At 35.8% G+C, this 17,293-nt stretch overlaps 1 protein-coding gene across 2 annotated transcripts in view; it reads left to right on the plus strand.

Moving 5' to 3' along the window:
- ACOXL (acyl-CoA oxidase like) overlaps positions 1–17,293 on the plus strand; it is a 511,030-nt gene that overhangs the window by 343,395 nt on the left and 150,342 nt on the right. For both annotated transcript variants that reach the window (XM_051975799.1, XM_051975800.1), the window contains exon 14: positions 6,757–6,866. In XM_051975799.1, coding sequence (XP_051831759.1) covers positions 6,757–6,866 — 110 coding nt within the window. The remainder of the gene's footprint in view (positions 1–6,756; positions 6,867–17,293) is intronic.

Consider the following 17,293-nt stretch of genomic DNA (forward strand, 5'->3'; position numbering starts at 1 on the left):
TTTGGGAAAAGCAATATATACACAGATATGTACAATATAATTACTAAGTCATTTATTTCATGGTGGGAGGATGACAGCGGCTTGGAGTATCACAGAATTTCATATTTGGAATTCCCCTCAGAGAACACATACCTGACTAAGAATCACTCTAAAACGTTCTCTACAGATTTCAATGGCTCTCATTTGAAGATCTTCCCTTATGAGAGCTCACTATCTTCTCTATCTGCCCATTTTCCCCTTATATTGTTCTAAATGGTTATGACACATTTTTTCCTGACCTCAAGCTAAAATTTGCCTCTGAGACTTCTGAACTTGGCTGTTGATAACCAACATAAAACTTTCCTTCCAATTAAATATTAAGCAAGAACAGAAACAGCATTGGCAAGGGGAAGGAGAAACAACTGGAAGAAGGCAAACAAATGGCAGGCCAGAGAAGATTGAGCAGTGGTTGTTGGTAATATTTGGAATAATAATTTGCTGTAATCATCAGAAGGCATGCTTGCCAGCCAAATGACCTCCTCATCAATTTAGCACATAGTGGGGATTTAATGAATGTTTATTCACAGACTGATTAAATGGGAGATTCAAACCGAACAAGAGGAGAGAAATGAGAAATGGGAGAAGGAAGGTGGCCTGTCCTTCTTTCCATCAAGGGCCACAAAATGCTTACTGTGTGACAAGTACATAGTATTGCAGAGGTGCTAGGAATACAATTTTTTAAAAGGCAATTTCTATTCTTAAAGAACTCACATTTTGACTGGGGAGATAACACATGTAGGGGAGTTCAGCTGAAGGGTAGATGGAAAGATCTAGTGGTCTTCTGGGTTCCTTGGGAACACTGATGGCAAGAATTTGTAGTCTTTAGGATCAGTATGACAAGGCAGATAGAGAGAAACTGCTAATAGACATGAATAAAAACTCCCATTTTTAAGGACAGGGAAGTTATAATAAAAGTCTTAAGCAATTTTAATGAGTTTTTTTAATAAGGCATTTTAAAAGAAGTATGAGTGAGTCTGCTGACTTTCCTTCCTTTCTGCCTCCTTTTCTCCCTTCTTCCTTCTTTCTCTCCCTTTGTTCCTTCTTGCCATAATCATGGTGACCATATCTATCACAGAGGTTCTATCTGTCTAGGAAGAAACCTTAGTAGAATCAGATGTTAGTTAAAATGTACTATATTACTTTCTGTGGGAAACTTTTAATTATTGAGTTGGGTGATTTTTCATTCAGAACTCCTTTTTCAACAAAATTATGGCTTCCTTGAACCATTTCTGGTTAAGTGGTGGTGATGATGATGATCTTTTGGGCAGTCAATAAATATTAGTGAATGATGAGTATAAATGTAGAAATGAAATCCACAGATAATTCCTAAACCTCCTCACAGGCCCATAGCCTTTTTCCTTAAGGACCTTAAAATGACCCCAAAACATAAATGTTTCCATTTTTGAATGCAAAAGTTAGGTTCTTCATCAAACCAGATATTTGCTGTACAAAAATGATTGCCTTTCAGGCCCTGATTAATTGTGATGAAAACTGTTTCTATAAGGCAAATAATGAAACAGTTCTCTCTTCTCAATAAAAAACTCAAGGACGAAGTGTTGCATACCCTAACAATTAGTTGTGATCCCTTTGCTTAACTACTTGTCTTTTTTAAAAAATAGAATTCAATGGATTTAGAGACTATATCGGGAAATAATATATAAAAACAGCAATTTAAAAAAATATTAGTTAGAAAAATAACTTCAATATTTTATCTCTCCTAGTGGGGAAAAATCACTCTTTTCAGGAAAAACTCAAAAAGTACATGGCTCTTTAAGTCAAAGTTGACATTTAGAAAAAATAGATGCCAAATGTTTCATGTGTACCCTTGTTTTAAGAAGTGAATTAAATTGAATAATTTTTATAAAGGAAGGGACTTTAGAGATCACCTGGACAAACCTACTCTGCCCCATTTTACAAATGAGGAAACAGAGGCCCTGAGAGAGTACCACATATTGTCATTTTCTTATTTTAAAGATGTTTTTATTGATATTGTATGTTTCTTAGACATATATCACCATAGTAGCCCATGTATCTCTCCCCCTTCCTCTCCCAGAGAGCCATTCTATATGACAAATAGTATTTTTGGAGAGGAAAAAAAAATCATCAGAAATGATTTGTACATTGAAAAAGTTAGAAAACATATGCAGTGTGTAACATATGTAAATCTTCTACCACATAAAGAGATAGGTTGGGGGGTGTTTTTTCATGTTTTCATTCAAGTTCTATTTGCTCTTCATAATTTTGTTACATTTACTTTTGTTGTTCTTTGTTTTTTCCTTTTATATTGTTCTTTCCTTTTATATTGTAGTTACTGTGTATATTTGGTTTTTTGATTCTACTGGACTTCACTTAGCATTAGTTCATATAGATCTTTCCATGCTTCTATATATTTATCACACACATAATTTCTTGTAGCACAGTAACCTTCCATTATATTTATGTACCATAATTTGTTTAGCCATTCTCTTTCTTTCCAATTCTTTGCCATTACCAAAAAGTGCTGCTATAAATATTTTGAATTACGTGGAAGCTTATTTTCGTATGGCTTCCTTGAGGTATAATGTAATGTTCTCTGTTGGTTTGGTTTTCTTGGGGTCTCTGCGAGCAGCTTTCCTTTCAGTTCAGTAATCACCACATGGATAGATGGGGTTAAAGTCCAAATCCTTTATTGTCTCTTTCAAAGTCTTGTCTTCTTTCCTGGGGCCTGCTTAGCTTTCTTAGAGGCCCTTCTCTCTCCTTGGTTCCGAGAGCTTGAGCTCCCACCTGCCTTTCCTGGCTTCTGAATCTCCCGGAATAAATCCTGGCTAAGGCTCCTAGTTTATATTCTTTACACTGAGTATAAACCAATCATTATATCACTAGGAAACCATTATTTGTTGTAAGATTAAATCAATTACACTGAACCGTGCTAAACTAGATGGTTACATTGTCTCCTCAATTCTACTGACTTAGCTCCTTGTTTCAAGTTCAGAGTTCTGGCCCATAACAGTATAAATCCTCTGATTCAAAGTCTATGTCTGATCAAATGGACGTTTTAGTAATTTTGTTTGCATAACTCCAAATTGATTTCCAAAATGGTCAGACCATTTCACAACTCTACCATTAATGTATTAGTGTGTTTATCTTTCCACATCCCTCCAACATCAACTATTGACATTTTTTATAATATTTGTGAATTTGCAAGATACAAAATGAAACATTTTGATTTGTATTTATCTAATAAGATATAGTAGGGCATTTTTTCATGTGGTTTTGAATATTTCTGTTTTTTTCTGAGTACTGTTCATATCTTTGACCATTTTTCTGTGAGGCAATGGCTATGTCTATCTATACATATAGATTTAAATATACAAATGTCTATATATGTATGTATGCCTGCTTGTGTGTGTATGGTTTACATATCTTGGATAGCAAATTCCTTTCAGAGAAATAAGATACAAATATTTCTTTTTTCCCATTTGATTTTTCTGATCCTGGATGCATTAATGATGTCTCCATGAAGCTTTTTAGTTTCAGGTTCCTATTTCTGCTATAAATACAGTTACTTTAATCTTTTTTTTTAAGGTGGCCCTATTCCTACTGGCTCTCTTCTCTTTACTCCTGAGTCCTTTTCTCATTTGATATCTTGTTCCTTCTGGGATTTTGCTTATTAATTCCTTTTTATTTCTGGCTTTTATCTGGTTTTATATGTGCTTGTATGTGTGTGGAGGTTATGTGTATATACACACTTCCCCTTCTTTTTGATAGATTCAGTAAACTTAGTCAAGTATATTACCTCTCCCTTTCTTTCCCTTTCAGCCAGTCCTGTTTCTTACTTTTGAAATTTCATTTTTTGTGTTCCTTTCCAAAAAAGATTTTTCTCATTCTCTTCATTATCTATCCTCACTGTCAACTCCAGATCCCATTCTTGAATTTATGACTCCTAAAATCATTTGATCTCTCTCTGTGTATTCTATATGTAATAAAAACTTCTAAGATAGTCACTTCAGGCTCTTCAATCTAGGTGCTTTCTGCCACTGCCTTGAAAGGCTTGGCCTGTGGATTCCTTCTTGAACAATATCAGCTATTCCAAGTGTCTGAGAGGATGTTACCCCATGACTGGGCACCTTTGTCACAATCCCCTTATTATTCATCCCACTTTTGATCTATTTTCTCTCTTGTTGATCTTTTTCCCCCACATCTGCCTGGAAATCTCCTTGGATTCAAGTTGTCTGGTTGCCAGTTGCTTCCAATGCTTCCAATTCCCTTTCTCCCAGGACAAGTAGATTTTTTCAAGCACTGAATCCCTCAGATCTCGTCCAGTGTAAGGTCTCATCAATTTTCACCAATTTTCTTTCTTCACTCCTGGGAGCATTCATTAGTGGAATGCCCTCCCACATCCAAAGTAAGGCCTCTTTCCTTTCCCTTCCTTTTCAATCTTTCTTCCTTCCTTCTCACTTTTTGGTAGGCTGTTCTCTTTCTGAGACTACAGAAGTCATCTTTCCCACATTGCTAGCACTTAATTTAATGAATCGGGGGCCAACCTGTAGAACAGCCATTTATTATTATTGGCCAACTGGCCTCTATGCTCTACTTCCTCCTAATTATCGTCCTTATGCCTCTTGCAGGCCTATTTGAAAGCTATATGTTAAAACCTAAGTGAAGAGTCCAATAATTTAACCAAAATACTGGTCTTGTAAGTCAGCTATGAAGGTAAAACATCTTCTTAGAACCCATCAGGAAGAAGGCACTACACCCCACCATCAACACCCAAAGCTGATATTCTTTTTAAACTACTTCCTGCACATCAAAAATCTTTCTTTTTTAATTTGCAAAATTCAATTTATATACTATCTCAGTATTAATTTTTTTTCAAAAATAAACTTATTACATAATATTTATGTTACAAGACATATCTATACATACTTGTTTTCTTTTCTACCTCCTGTTTCACCCTGTGTGCAATTAAAAAGCAGTCTTTATTGGTTATTCTGTTTGCTGTTACTGTCCTTGCCTGCTATGTTTATTTATTCCTTTGGAGTTTCTTTGTTTGGGGTGTCTGAGAAGCAAATAACCTTTTCAGTTTTGGTTTTCTTTCTAAAAATATTTCAAATTCTTTAATATTAATGTCCATCTTTTCTCCTATATGGTAAAAATCAGATATGCAGAATAGGACAGCCTGGACTCTATCCTGAGCTCCATAACTTTTGGAAACACATTATTCCATTTCTTCCTCTTTTTCCGTGGGTACAGATTAGTCTTTTAATTTTCAAATTGTCCTTTCCTTTTTATTTGAAGGGTTTTTCCCTCATAACTTAAAGAACTTGTTTCTGAATTTAATTAGCAAATTTGACCACTATGTGTCTTAGAGTTTGCAACCTTGGATTTTTTCTGGAGGAGATCTGTTAATTCTTTCCATTGAAGTTTCATTTTCTGTTTAGATGTTCTGGGCAATTCTCTTCTAGTATTTCCTTCATTGTGGTATTCAGGTTTTTATCCTGTCATGTTCTGGTTTTGAGTGCAGTCTGTTTTGCTTGCATAGTAGTGAGCATATTTTCTTTTCTTTTCTTAAAAAAAGCTTCTTTTCTAGGTTGTCCTTCATGTCTGTGTATTTGCATTTCTAATGTATTTTTTCTCTTTTGTTTCTTTGATGAGGCCTGTCATTGCAAATTCAAACTTTTCTATTCCATTCATTATTTTTGCTGAGTAGGACATGACTTTTGTGCTCATAAGTCTCATTTCTCTTTTAAATCACCCAGGAATAGCATGTGGTGCTTCCATGTTCTCCTCAAATTCCACAGGGTCCTCTGTCTCATCAAGCTCATCAAGTGTGGAATCATTTTCGTTTATTTTGCAGTATTTATTCATAGATGCCTGAACTCATTTACTAGATCTGGAGGCCATATTTCTTTCTGTTGTCACTGTTTTTCTGGTTGATTTATTTATGTTCAAGGGCTCTGAGTTTTCTTCTTCCTGAAATCTTTGGTACTTTCAATCTTTCCCCCTCTATTTTCCTTATTACTCACTTCCCAATTCCCTCACCTCTGATTAGTCTCCTGCCATACTGGGCAATTCATAGTTCATCAGTCTAGGCCTCTCTTTCCTGTCTGACTTTTAGGTTGTTGAAACTGATTCTCCCTTCTTCCTTCTCTTCTCTCCCCTCTCTCTCTCCCCCCCCCAGCCCACCCCCCGACTAAATGCTATGCTTTTCCCTTCAAGTTTGGTACAGTCCTGACGCGGTTTTGCTCCTCTAAGGCTAAGGCCAAGCTGATTCTCCTGGCCTGAGCAAACTTCCAAAGCCTAAAATTGGGATTTCCATGGCACTTGAAGGAGGGAGGGAAAAACAGGACATAAGGGTGGGTTTTAATGCAGGCCTGTGTCATGTATTCTGATACTACCAATAGGGAGGCTGCACCAGAAGTGGGAGAGGAAGATTGAAGGAGCTCAGAATCATTATAATTGAGCATCTGTTCCTGAGATTTTTATTAACTTTTTTTTTGGATTTCTGGGACTCCTGGATTATAGAAACAACTGAAGTTGATTATCTTCAATGCACAATTTTTGTTTTGAAGAGGATTTGTGAGGAGAAAATGTCTTGTTGCTTATGAAACCTAGAAGGATGTTCAGGCACTTTCAAAAAGAATATACTGCAACAAAGCACAATACCGAAAGCAACATTAGCATTTCTAAATTATTTGAGAACTGACTGGTACTCTGAAATATGAATTTTATGCACAGGTGGTGGTACGGGAACTCCTTGCTCAGTATACCAAGCAGTATGAAGAAAGACCACTTTTTGGCCTCCTTCGGAACTGGACAGAGTCTGTGAGTGACAACTTGAGAACCAGGTATGTAGAGTTAAAATTCTCACAGTCAGCAATCTTCTGCCCACTTTTCCCTCTTCCCAAATAAAATGGAACTCAGTATAGTACAACTTATTTTTACCCACTTTTGGAGTTACCAGTCTAATTCACTTAACCCAGTAAACGTTTAATTTCATATTGTAAGTAAATTATAAGGCACACACACACACACACACACACACACACACACACACACACACACACGGCTAAATAATAAGTAAGTGCTAACGATGGTTGATATTGCTGGATCAATGAGTTCGTCAGTGTTTGTACTCTCTCTACTACTACAGAAGACAACACATCCATGGCCTCCCATCTTGTGAAAGTCTAAATCAATATCTTTAAATCCAGTTTAATCCCATAAGTATTTACTAAGTGCCAACTTCTGGGTGCTAAGTTAAGTAGTAGGTATACAAAGACCTAACTAAATATGGTCCCTATACTCTAGGAGATCATATTTTACAAGGATAGCACATTTGTCATATAGTTAGTGAGTAAATATATGTACAAATTAAATACTAGGTTTTAGAGGATTATAGCACTCATGAGAGAACACAATAGGAAATAAATATGGAAAGTGGATTGGAGCCAGTTTGCAAAGGTCTTCACACATCAGGCCTTAGGGAATTACCTAAGCCTCTTGAGTAGAAAATATCACAGTCTAGTGCATATCATTTTTTTTTTTTTAGCAGTATGGAAAACAAATTAGAGAGAAGAAACTGGATTGAAGGAAACAATTTCAGAGACTCTTAGGTTAATACAAGTCAAAGAGCCTGAATTAGAGTGATAACTACATGAATGAGAAATTCTATAAGAATCTACTTGAGGCTCTGGAGGATTAGATTTTTTTAAGATTTTGTAGATGCCAGTGGGGTGCTCATGCTATCAATTCTTTATTTTTCATTATTGTTATGGTATTTAACTGGTCTGCTTCTTTTGCTGGACACATCTGTTCTTGATGCAGCCTTTGGTACCTTTTCATATATATTGTTATTATTAATCATGTATTGTTGATTACTTATACTCATGATAGATAGATAAGAGGAAAAATGAAGGGAAAGAGAAAGGAAGGAAAAAAGAAAGTAAGTGAAGAAGCATATTAAGTATTAACTTCATTATTCTAGGTATCATGTGCTTTTCTATTTATCTTTGGATCAACTGTGATTTGATTATATTGAGATTATGCTGCTTTATGAATCACAGATACGTGGCATCACTAGAAAAAATTGCTAAAGTTAAAGGGAGCACTTTGGGATTGTTGCAAGCTCTGAAAAAAGTCCTTATTCAGATGTAATCCAGACCACTTTCATCCTTTACTTCAGCACTAGGTCCTTATCAGTGTCCAGCTACAATATCTTCTCCAAAATTTGATGCCCATATACCATGATCTGAGTAACAGGCTTTCTTTATCCATTTGGGTTTTCTTATGTAGATTATTAGAAAGATATCTTTTGAGTAGTTTGGCACTCATTACAATAAGCACAATGTCATCCAAAAATGGGGTCATCCAGAGAATCTTAACATCTATTGGTTCTTCCAATTGGACTTTGTATGTGACATCCTCCCTGATGATGTTAAATACTTTTAGCAATCATATAGAATAGAACCCTGTTCTGTATATCTTGATTCTGATAAACAGGGGGGTCACTGAACAAAGTTACTTGTATGGTTGTATCTACCAATGAATCTTATATCACCTTAACATAAACATAGAAGAGACAATATAGAAACACTAAGGCTTTTTGTCACTAATGGGCCAATTTAAAAAAATCAATAAATAATAAATATATCAGAATCTTGGATATACTAATCCTCTGGCACATTTATGTCAATGAAGTTGTTTTGTCTTATTTTCTGTTGTTTGTGAAAGCCTACTTCATCCCTTTTCATACTTCCGTTTTGTATATTCTTATAAAGAATTTTACAAGATGATTAAACAAGCATATGAATGTTTTTGGTCAGATCCAACTAGTCTTCCTGATTTGTTTTCTTGAGTCCTATTTGCACTTCCTTTTGAGATTATGAAGAACATATACATATAACATCAGGTATCAGTCTCCAAATTTAGTTATAACTGCTATTGAGACAATATCACATAGAAATATTGAGAGGTGTTCCATTTCCTATTTGTTCCACTTTTATCTATAAATTTTCATCTGAAAATCTAATTTAATTGAATCACATGTCAAAGTTCTGCATGTTTGTTTTCTTCTTCATTGCTTTATTAATAAATGCTTCATTAATTAATTACCTTTTGCTGTTTTATGAAATAATTTTGCTTGTAATTCTTTTTTTCTTTTTTGAACCCCTTATTGTAGTAATTGTAGTATTAAGTGGTGATAATGTTAGTTTCTTTGCTTTTATCTATTTTTCAGATTCAACAATTTATTCAAATAGATCAGATTAGAGCTATTGTAATTACACACAGTATCTTTTTCTCATCTTTATTCTTTTCCCAGTTTGGTGTTAATTTCAACCTTTACTCTTTACTCAGTTATCTGACTGCACAAAGACAATATGAAATTTTCCCCACATTGAACAGATATATTCTGCCGTGTGTGTGTGTGTGTGTGTATGATTTTATAATACAAGAGCATACAACAAAGTTAGCAAGATGATGAAAGGCCTTGTGCTCATGCCCTGTGAGGATTAAAGGAAGGAGGGATTTATTTTCTGCAGGAGATAACATTTGTTGGGGAATAGCTGTCTTCAGGTAGCATTGGACTATCAGATGAAATAAAGATTTGACATTCCTGCTTGGTAGCAGTTGGTAGAAATTACATAAAAAGAGATTTAGAATTAATGTAACAAAAAAATTTAGACCTGTGTAACAGGGTGCAACTAGATGGCCCAGTGGATAGAACATTGGCCCTCATGTGAGAAGGACCTGAATTCAAATGTTGCCTCATTAATTGTGTGACAAATCTGGCAAGTCACTTAATCTCAATTGCTTCACACACACACAAAAAAAATTTAAAACTGGGGGGCAGCTAGTTGGTGTAGTAAATAAGAGCACCAGCCTTATGTTGAAATCAGGAGGACCTGAGTTCAAATGTGACCTCAGGCACTTAACACTTCCTAACTGCGGGACCCTGAGCAAGTCATTTAATCCCAATTGCCTCAGCAAAACAAACAAACAAACAAATATTTAAAAACCTAACATAACTGAGAGCTACTGAGAACTACTGAGTACTGATTTTTCCCTTACTGGAAGTCTTCAAGCAGAGGCTGGATAAGATAACCATTTGGATTTTTTTTTTTTAATAGTAAGGATTCTTATTGACATATGAATTGAACTAATTGTTCTCTCAATTCTCTTCCTAAACTACAATAGCAAAATTCTGTAACCTGGTTCACCCTCCTAATCTGCTGTTTCTTAGCAAGTTATTTAATAGTAGTCATTGCTGATTGCTGTTATGACTCTTCAAACAGTTCCATTTTGTAGTACTCCTATTCTAATTCTCTGTTACATCTCTGAAACTTTGTTCATGCCTTTTAACATTAGGAATAAGTACCAAAATCATTGTTCAAATATCCTCCATCAAAGGTCAATTTAATTAATCTCCATGAATTTACCCCCTTTCTCTGCTTCATGTTAAAATTTTCTTCTGCTCCTCAAATTTCCCATAATGCTTTCCTTGGGTCTATCCTTTAAGTTATACTACTTTTCTCTTGTATTTTATGTATTTGAATACATGTGTTTTCCCTCATTAGACTGTAACCTCTTTAAAAGGAGTTTGCATTATAACTTTTTTATACCTAGCACCACTCACATTGCCTTATGCATAATAGGTGATTTTAAAAATATTCATTGAATTTAATTAAATCATTTGCCCCAGATCATCCAGTGACATATCTGGGACTAAAACCCAGGAGCATTGGCTTCCACATTAAAACACTTTCCTTTACATTACATTGTCTCCCTTGGTTTATGAAATATAAATTAATTTCAAGTTTTCAGAATTTATCTGTTATTTCTGGATTGCTATTTCTCCCTCACACTCCAGAACTGTAACCACTGGTATATAGTAGAGATGGGATTCAAAAGCTATGATGTGAATACTATTTAAATATATCCTATGTGTGTTATTGTAAAAAAGATGTAGGAAAATTAGAATATTTGGTAAGGGGTCTGGAAAGGATGTAATAGGAATGGTCATAGGAAGCTTTCTCTTCCAGGATGAAACTTTCTGACTCCTCAGGGTAAAATTTCAAGTGAAGATAAAAATGCAGATTACAACTATTGCTATTTGTACGTGAACCAATATTTCAGCTTTCCAGTGTGTGATCAAAAAAAAAAATTACTCTTTTTTTTCCCAGGAAGATCTAAAATCATTCTACTGTCTTGTAGTGAACAGGCACAAAATATAATGAAAGAATATGTGTAAAGTCCTTAAAGTCCCATGCAAATTCTATAAATTACTATCATCTTCATCATCACTATTCCACTTTCTTCTTTACCTAATTGAAGGAATATACAAACCAATCCAATTCCCTTTTCATTGAGCATTCTCTTTGAGTTTAATAGTTAATCAATTAATCAGCAAATACTTATTAAGAACTTGCTGTGGATGAGAAGTTCAAAAGAAGTCTAAGGCATGAGTCTTAATCTCTAGGTTCTCGAAGTCTTGCTTATTATTTTCTCCCTTTATGCTTTTCATAGGTATGTCATCCATTTTATTTGTCTTTAGCATTCAGGTATGGGGGAGAGGAAAGTGTGGGAAAAGCTTCTTTGATAACTGGACCTAGAAGTGGGACTTTTTTTAATCTTCTGAGAAAAACAATTGGTGGGAAGCTGCAGTGATACATAGGAAGTCTGACCACAGATTCAGTCACCCCAGGAAAGAAAGAAGATGACTACTTTCCCAAAGAGTCAAGTCCTTGTTCTTCATAAGGATCGACAGTGAAGGGAAGAAGGCAGCCCAGAAATAGGAACTACAATGATAGGGCTCTGGGAAAAGCAACCTGAGAGTGGTTGTGCCATAGACCACCAAGGGAACATGAACAATTGAAGGAATGGTTGTTGCTGCATAGAGGAATTATGACTCCCAGGAGATGAGCCATGCCCCTTTGATATTGATGCCCTGGGGTAAAGACCCAGTTGTCTTGTACTAGTTAAACTTCGGCTGATGGCTCAAGTTCTATGGCCTTGAGAAATTTCTATAAGAAGAGGTGCATAACCCTCATGGCAATATCAACAATACATCCCTCATAGGCACTTATCACTAGTTTCAGAAATGGCTATATTGTCACCTGGAGTTAAGAATGGCTCAGAACCTGTAGTCCTAGCTGAGTAAATATTTGAGTGCATGAATGAATGAATAAATATTCAGAACCAATCTCAAGTTTTATTGATATCTATTAACTCCAGAGACCTTTGATAAAAGAATCTATGTCATAATTAGGAGGAGCCATAGGCAGTGGAGAGAGGTAGTAAAGGGGAGTAAAGAAAACTGAGGTAGGAATAAGCTACCATATTCAATAGTGGTCTGAGGTAATCAATCAGCCCATAAGATTGTTAAACAATTGGGAATAGAGGGGGAAAAGGGGAGAAGTAAATGGATACGCCAGCCTTGGTAAGGTAGCTGAAGCTTGAGTAGCAGCAGAGCAGCTGGTTTGTCTAAATTGGTCAGATTTAGCAGCTGTTTCAAGTGAGTCAGATGGAACAGTTCCAGCTCAGCCTTGAGGGGGATGAGGTTAGTTCTCCTTATATGTATGTTTCTGTAAAATGCTGTGGATATTCAGTCTTTACCAATGCAACTACTAAGGTGTCCCTTGGATTTGATGTAAAATTTGAACTACATTAATTCCAGCTTTTTTTTCTTGGCTGAATTAATTCTATCCTCTGGGTCAAATCTGCTTCCAAACTGGGTCCCAAGTATTCTTCCTTTTGATTTGTTTTATGTACACCACTATTGTCATATTTCTGTCTGTAAAGGGAATATTTATTTGAGAAGCTTGATAAAGCTGACCCACATATTAGTTTCTATTCTTTGTGTAGTCCTTATGATACCTTGTAATCACACAAAGGGCTCAGGTATATATATTGGGGGATTGCCTTACTTTCTTTGAAGGAGAAAACCTGGGATGATTTTTATATGGTAAACTTTCTCCCTTCTACCCCATTCCTGGCCTTTGTTAATGTTTTAAGACCTACTCTTCCTTTTATGTGTTCTCATGAAATATTGTTTATTAAACCCATGTCTTCTCAAACTAAGAGAAGTTTTCCTGAGATCCAGAAGGGAGATATGACTCTTAATTAGCTGAGAGATCTCTGAGCCAGGGATGCTACATAGGAGAGCAGGACCCTTCCTTTACACATCCTTAAAGAAGACTTCATGAACATCTATATTTGCACATGCTCCTAGGACTGGATCCTTATTGGTTGATCACTTGTTGCATTATATTTTAAGCATACCTCATATATTAGAATTTTAGTATTTCAGTATTGCTGTAGGGGATACAATGGATAAAGTGCCAGACCTGGAGCCAGGAAGACCTTTGTTAAAATCTAACTTTATAAACTTATTAGCTGTGTGAGTCATCTAGCCTCAATTTGCCTTATTTTACCACCTTGTAAAATGGAGATAACAGTTGTTGGTAGGATCAAATGAGGTAATGATTGTAAAGTGCCTGACACATAATGAGAATTATACAAATGCCAGCTATTATTATTATTATTATTAGCTCTAGGCCAAGGAATTTCATCTATCTTTGTCTTTGTTTTATTTCATGTCATGTTGTCTTACTAAATGCCATATTTCAATACAGTTATTGCTGGGGAAGAGTAGAGCACCTGGCATTTCAATCTGGACAGGAAGTCACACAGAGAGACTAGAAGGAAGATGCCACAGAGAGCAAGTTTCACCATATACTGCCACTAATTCTATATTGGGATTCTTCTTTCCTCAAAACTCATACAGCACTTTGCTTACGTGACTCATGCACTAGATACTCTCTGCCTTTGCATTATTATTATTTGTGAACATGTTACCATCCAACCTAGTGTTAGATTTGAAGTCAAGAAACTTTTGTTCAAATCTTACCTCACACACTTATTAGCTATGTGACCTTAGGCAAGTCATTTAAATTTTGAGCCTCATTTTTCAAAATGTGGAAAATTCAAATCAGTTCAATATGTATTTATTACATACGTGTTATGCTCAAAACGTTGTTGTTCTTGTTTGTCATTTGTTCTCAAAGTGGATCATTTCATTTTTTTAAATTTTATTTTATTTAATAATAACTTTGTATTGACAGAATCCATGCCAGGGTAATTTTTTACAACCCCTCCACCCCCACCCCAAGATGGCAAGCAGTCCTATATATGTTAAATATATTGCAGTATATCCTAGATATAATACATATTTGCAGAACCAAACAGTTCTCCTGTTGTACAGGGAGAATTGGATTCAGAAGGTAAAAATAACTCGGGAAGAAAATCAAAAATGCAAATAGTTCACATTCGTTTCCCAGTGTTCCTTCTTTGGGTGTAGCTGTTTCTGTCCATCATTTATCCATTGAAACTCAGTTAGGTCTCTTTGTCATAGAAATAAAGTGGATCATTTCAAAAGGAAAATTATGTCATGACTTGTGAATGAATTGGATTTAGGTGAGGGAGGTCTCACTTTCTCCTCCAGGGCCATCTGGGTCCTATGGCCAGATATAGATCAGGATGCCTGGAGATGGCCCTGGATGCAGTAGAACTTGGCCTTCTTATGCTAAAGTCCTCAACAAGTTTCATTTTGACTGAGGCAACAACTATTTAGTGATGCAGGCTAGTTTAGGTAACAAACGAGGCAGAGAATGATCTCTTTTAAGTAGCCAAAATGATGATGATGATGATGATGATGATATTGCCATTGCCCCTGGTGGGGAGAGGAAGACCCCCAGGGTTTCTGGTCCAAACAGAAACAATTGCTATTTACAGGACAAACAACAACCTCAATGAGTAGAGATGTCCTACGAGAACTCTCTCCCTCCCTTTCTCCTTCACTCTCTTTCTCTTTTTTTTCCTTCCCTCCTTTCTTCTTTCCTTCCTTCCCTCCTTCCTTCTTCATTTTATTCACTTCCTCCTTCCTTTCCTTTCCTTTCCTTCCTTCCTTCCTTCCTTCCTTCTTCCTTCCTTCCTTCCTTCCTTCCTTCCTTCCTTCCTTCCTTCCTTCCCTTCCTTCCCTTTTTTCCTTCCCTTCCTTCCTTCTTTCCTTCTCTTCCTTCCTTCCTTCCACAGTCTTTCCTCCCTTAAATCTAATTCATTTTCATGTCATGGCATTACCTCTTTGGTATCACGGTCCTCTTTGAGAATGAAGGAGAAATAGCAAGAATAACAACAAACCTAACCGATGACCCAGTGGCCTTGGGTTGGAATCTATATTGGCCAATCATGTTAGCTTCTTGGAATAATAAATCAAAACCGAAAGAGAGTTCCTGCCCTCAAGAAGTTGTATTTTTGCTACTTGTTTTATGGGAAGGTTATTGGGAGACACAAATCTAAAGGGCTATAAAAATGTTGTTAATGTTATTATTATTATCAGATATTAATCTCTTTAAGGAAAGGAAAATATAATTTACATTGGTGAATTCTTCTCCCTCTTCCTAGTAGCTATACCGATTTTTATTAAATTTAGTTGAATATCTGCATTTATATATTTCCTCATTTGCCCACGTGTATCCAATTTTCTCCTCAGAGATAGCACCAGGAAAAACTGGAAGTAGGAAGAGTTTATTTTTGATGTACCCACCTTTCTCTTTTCTCTCTTCTATAATGTTCCTTCCCACCCTCAGGTATGCTCATGCTGTTTTCTTTTTAACAAACCTTACTCTCTTAGAATATCAGCTATGTTTAGTTTTATGTGACTTAAAAGTAAGGTTTAATCTCTTCTAAAAATCATTCACCTTTTTAAGCTTTATCTCTCCTTTTGGAATGAAGCCATTTACCAACCTCCTTACAGAGATTTCAGGCACCAGTGAATAAAAAAAAAAAAAAAAAAAAACAAGGGTGTATGTGTTTGGGCAGAATAAGAGGGATTTTCTTGGTGCCTCTGGAATGGTGCTCAAAAAAACAGCTACCTACCCTGCCTATAAACATAGCTAACTTTGATACTACTCAGTACATCTCTGTATAATAGCAAAAGTTGTTCAGTTCAATAGCAGAAAAAGTAAATATATTGGAAAAATCATTCTAAATCATGACAAAGTTGAAAGATATAGAACATAGGTCCATTCTACCCCTTCAAAGGCTAGTTATAGAAGTGCTGCTCTAATAAATATGTATCCCTTCAAGTTTCATTTTACTTTAACTTCAACCCTACCACTATTTTTGCAAGTAGCTCCTCTTCTACAGGTACCTGCACTTCTAACACTGCTTTGCCTATCCTAAACTTCAGAGAGAGCCATTCTGACCATTTCCTAGCCATAAACTTCTTCTGAGCCAAGAATAATAGAAACTCCTAAGTATATATTACCCCTGCATCTGCCTATGACAAATGCTTCTATAAGAAGGCACAGCATCGAGTATGAACATAGATGCTATCTGGGAGCTGAATCTCCAAGTTTGAATTGTAATTTGTCTCTATCCATATTGAAGCCAGGGTGTAGGAAAAGGAGGCTCTAATGCAGACTGTTCCTTTATTTCCCCATGAAACATTCAGCAAGTCGATTTCATCTTTCTGGGCTTGTGTTTCTCATTCTGTAAAACAAGGTGGGTTAGAAGAGATAATCTTTATACTCTCATTGTTTTCATTGGTTCTTCCAGCAGGAAAAAGTCTGTGGGTATGAGAAACTGGAGTATGCCCTGAGTATAATGAGATGGTAAAGTCTCAATCTATAGTTCCCTAAATCTAAGTAGCCACTTAATTATCATGCCCTTCTGTATTGTCAGGAGTTAAAGCAGTGAACATTTAATTAGAGAGAATGGCATCTCAAGAGAATCTACTTCCTCTATCAGGTGATAGATATCAAGAGAAAGGATGGTGAACTTACCTCCACTAAAGATACAGTGTCTTAGACAGTCTTGTCCATGCATTTTATTGTACTTTATAGTTGATCAATCTTTCTGATATGTCTGACCTATAGTCATCTTCAGCTTAAAACTTTCTCTAATAAAGTTCATTTATGGAAACAGTGTGACAGAATGAATAAAGTGCTGAGCTTAGTACAGAAGACCTGTATTCCTATCTTCCATCTTGACATTTAATAGTTTTGTGTCATCCTGGGCAAATCATTTAAGTCCTGTATTTCTCAAACAACTCCTTATATCTTAAAAGGTGAATGATTTTTTAGAAGAGATTAAACTTTATCCTTAAGTTACATAAAACTAAACATAGCTGATATTTTAACTTTTGCTGAGAATAAAGTTTGATAAAAGAAAACAGTATGAGGGTACCTGAGGGTGGCAAGGAATGTTATAGAAG

This window comes from Antechinus flavipes, chromosome 2 (genome assembly GCF_016432865.1).
Source record: "Antechinus flavipes isolate AdamAnt ecotype Samford, QLD, Australia chromosome 2, AdamAnt_v2, whole genome shotgun sequence".
Taxonomy (NCBI): domain Eukaryota; kingdom Metazoa; phylum Chordata; class Mammalia; order Dasyuromorphia; family Dasyuridae; genus Antechinus; species Antechinus flavipes.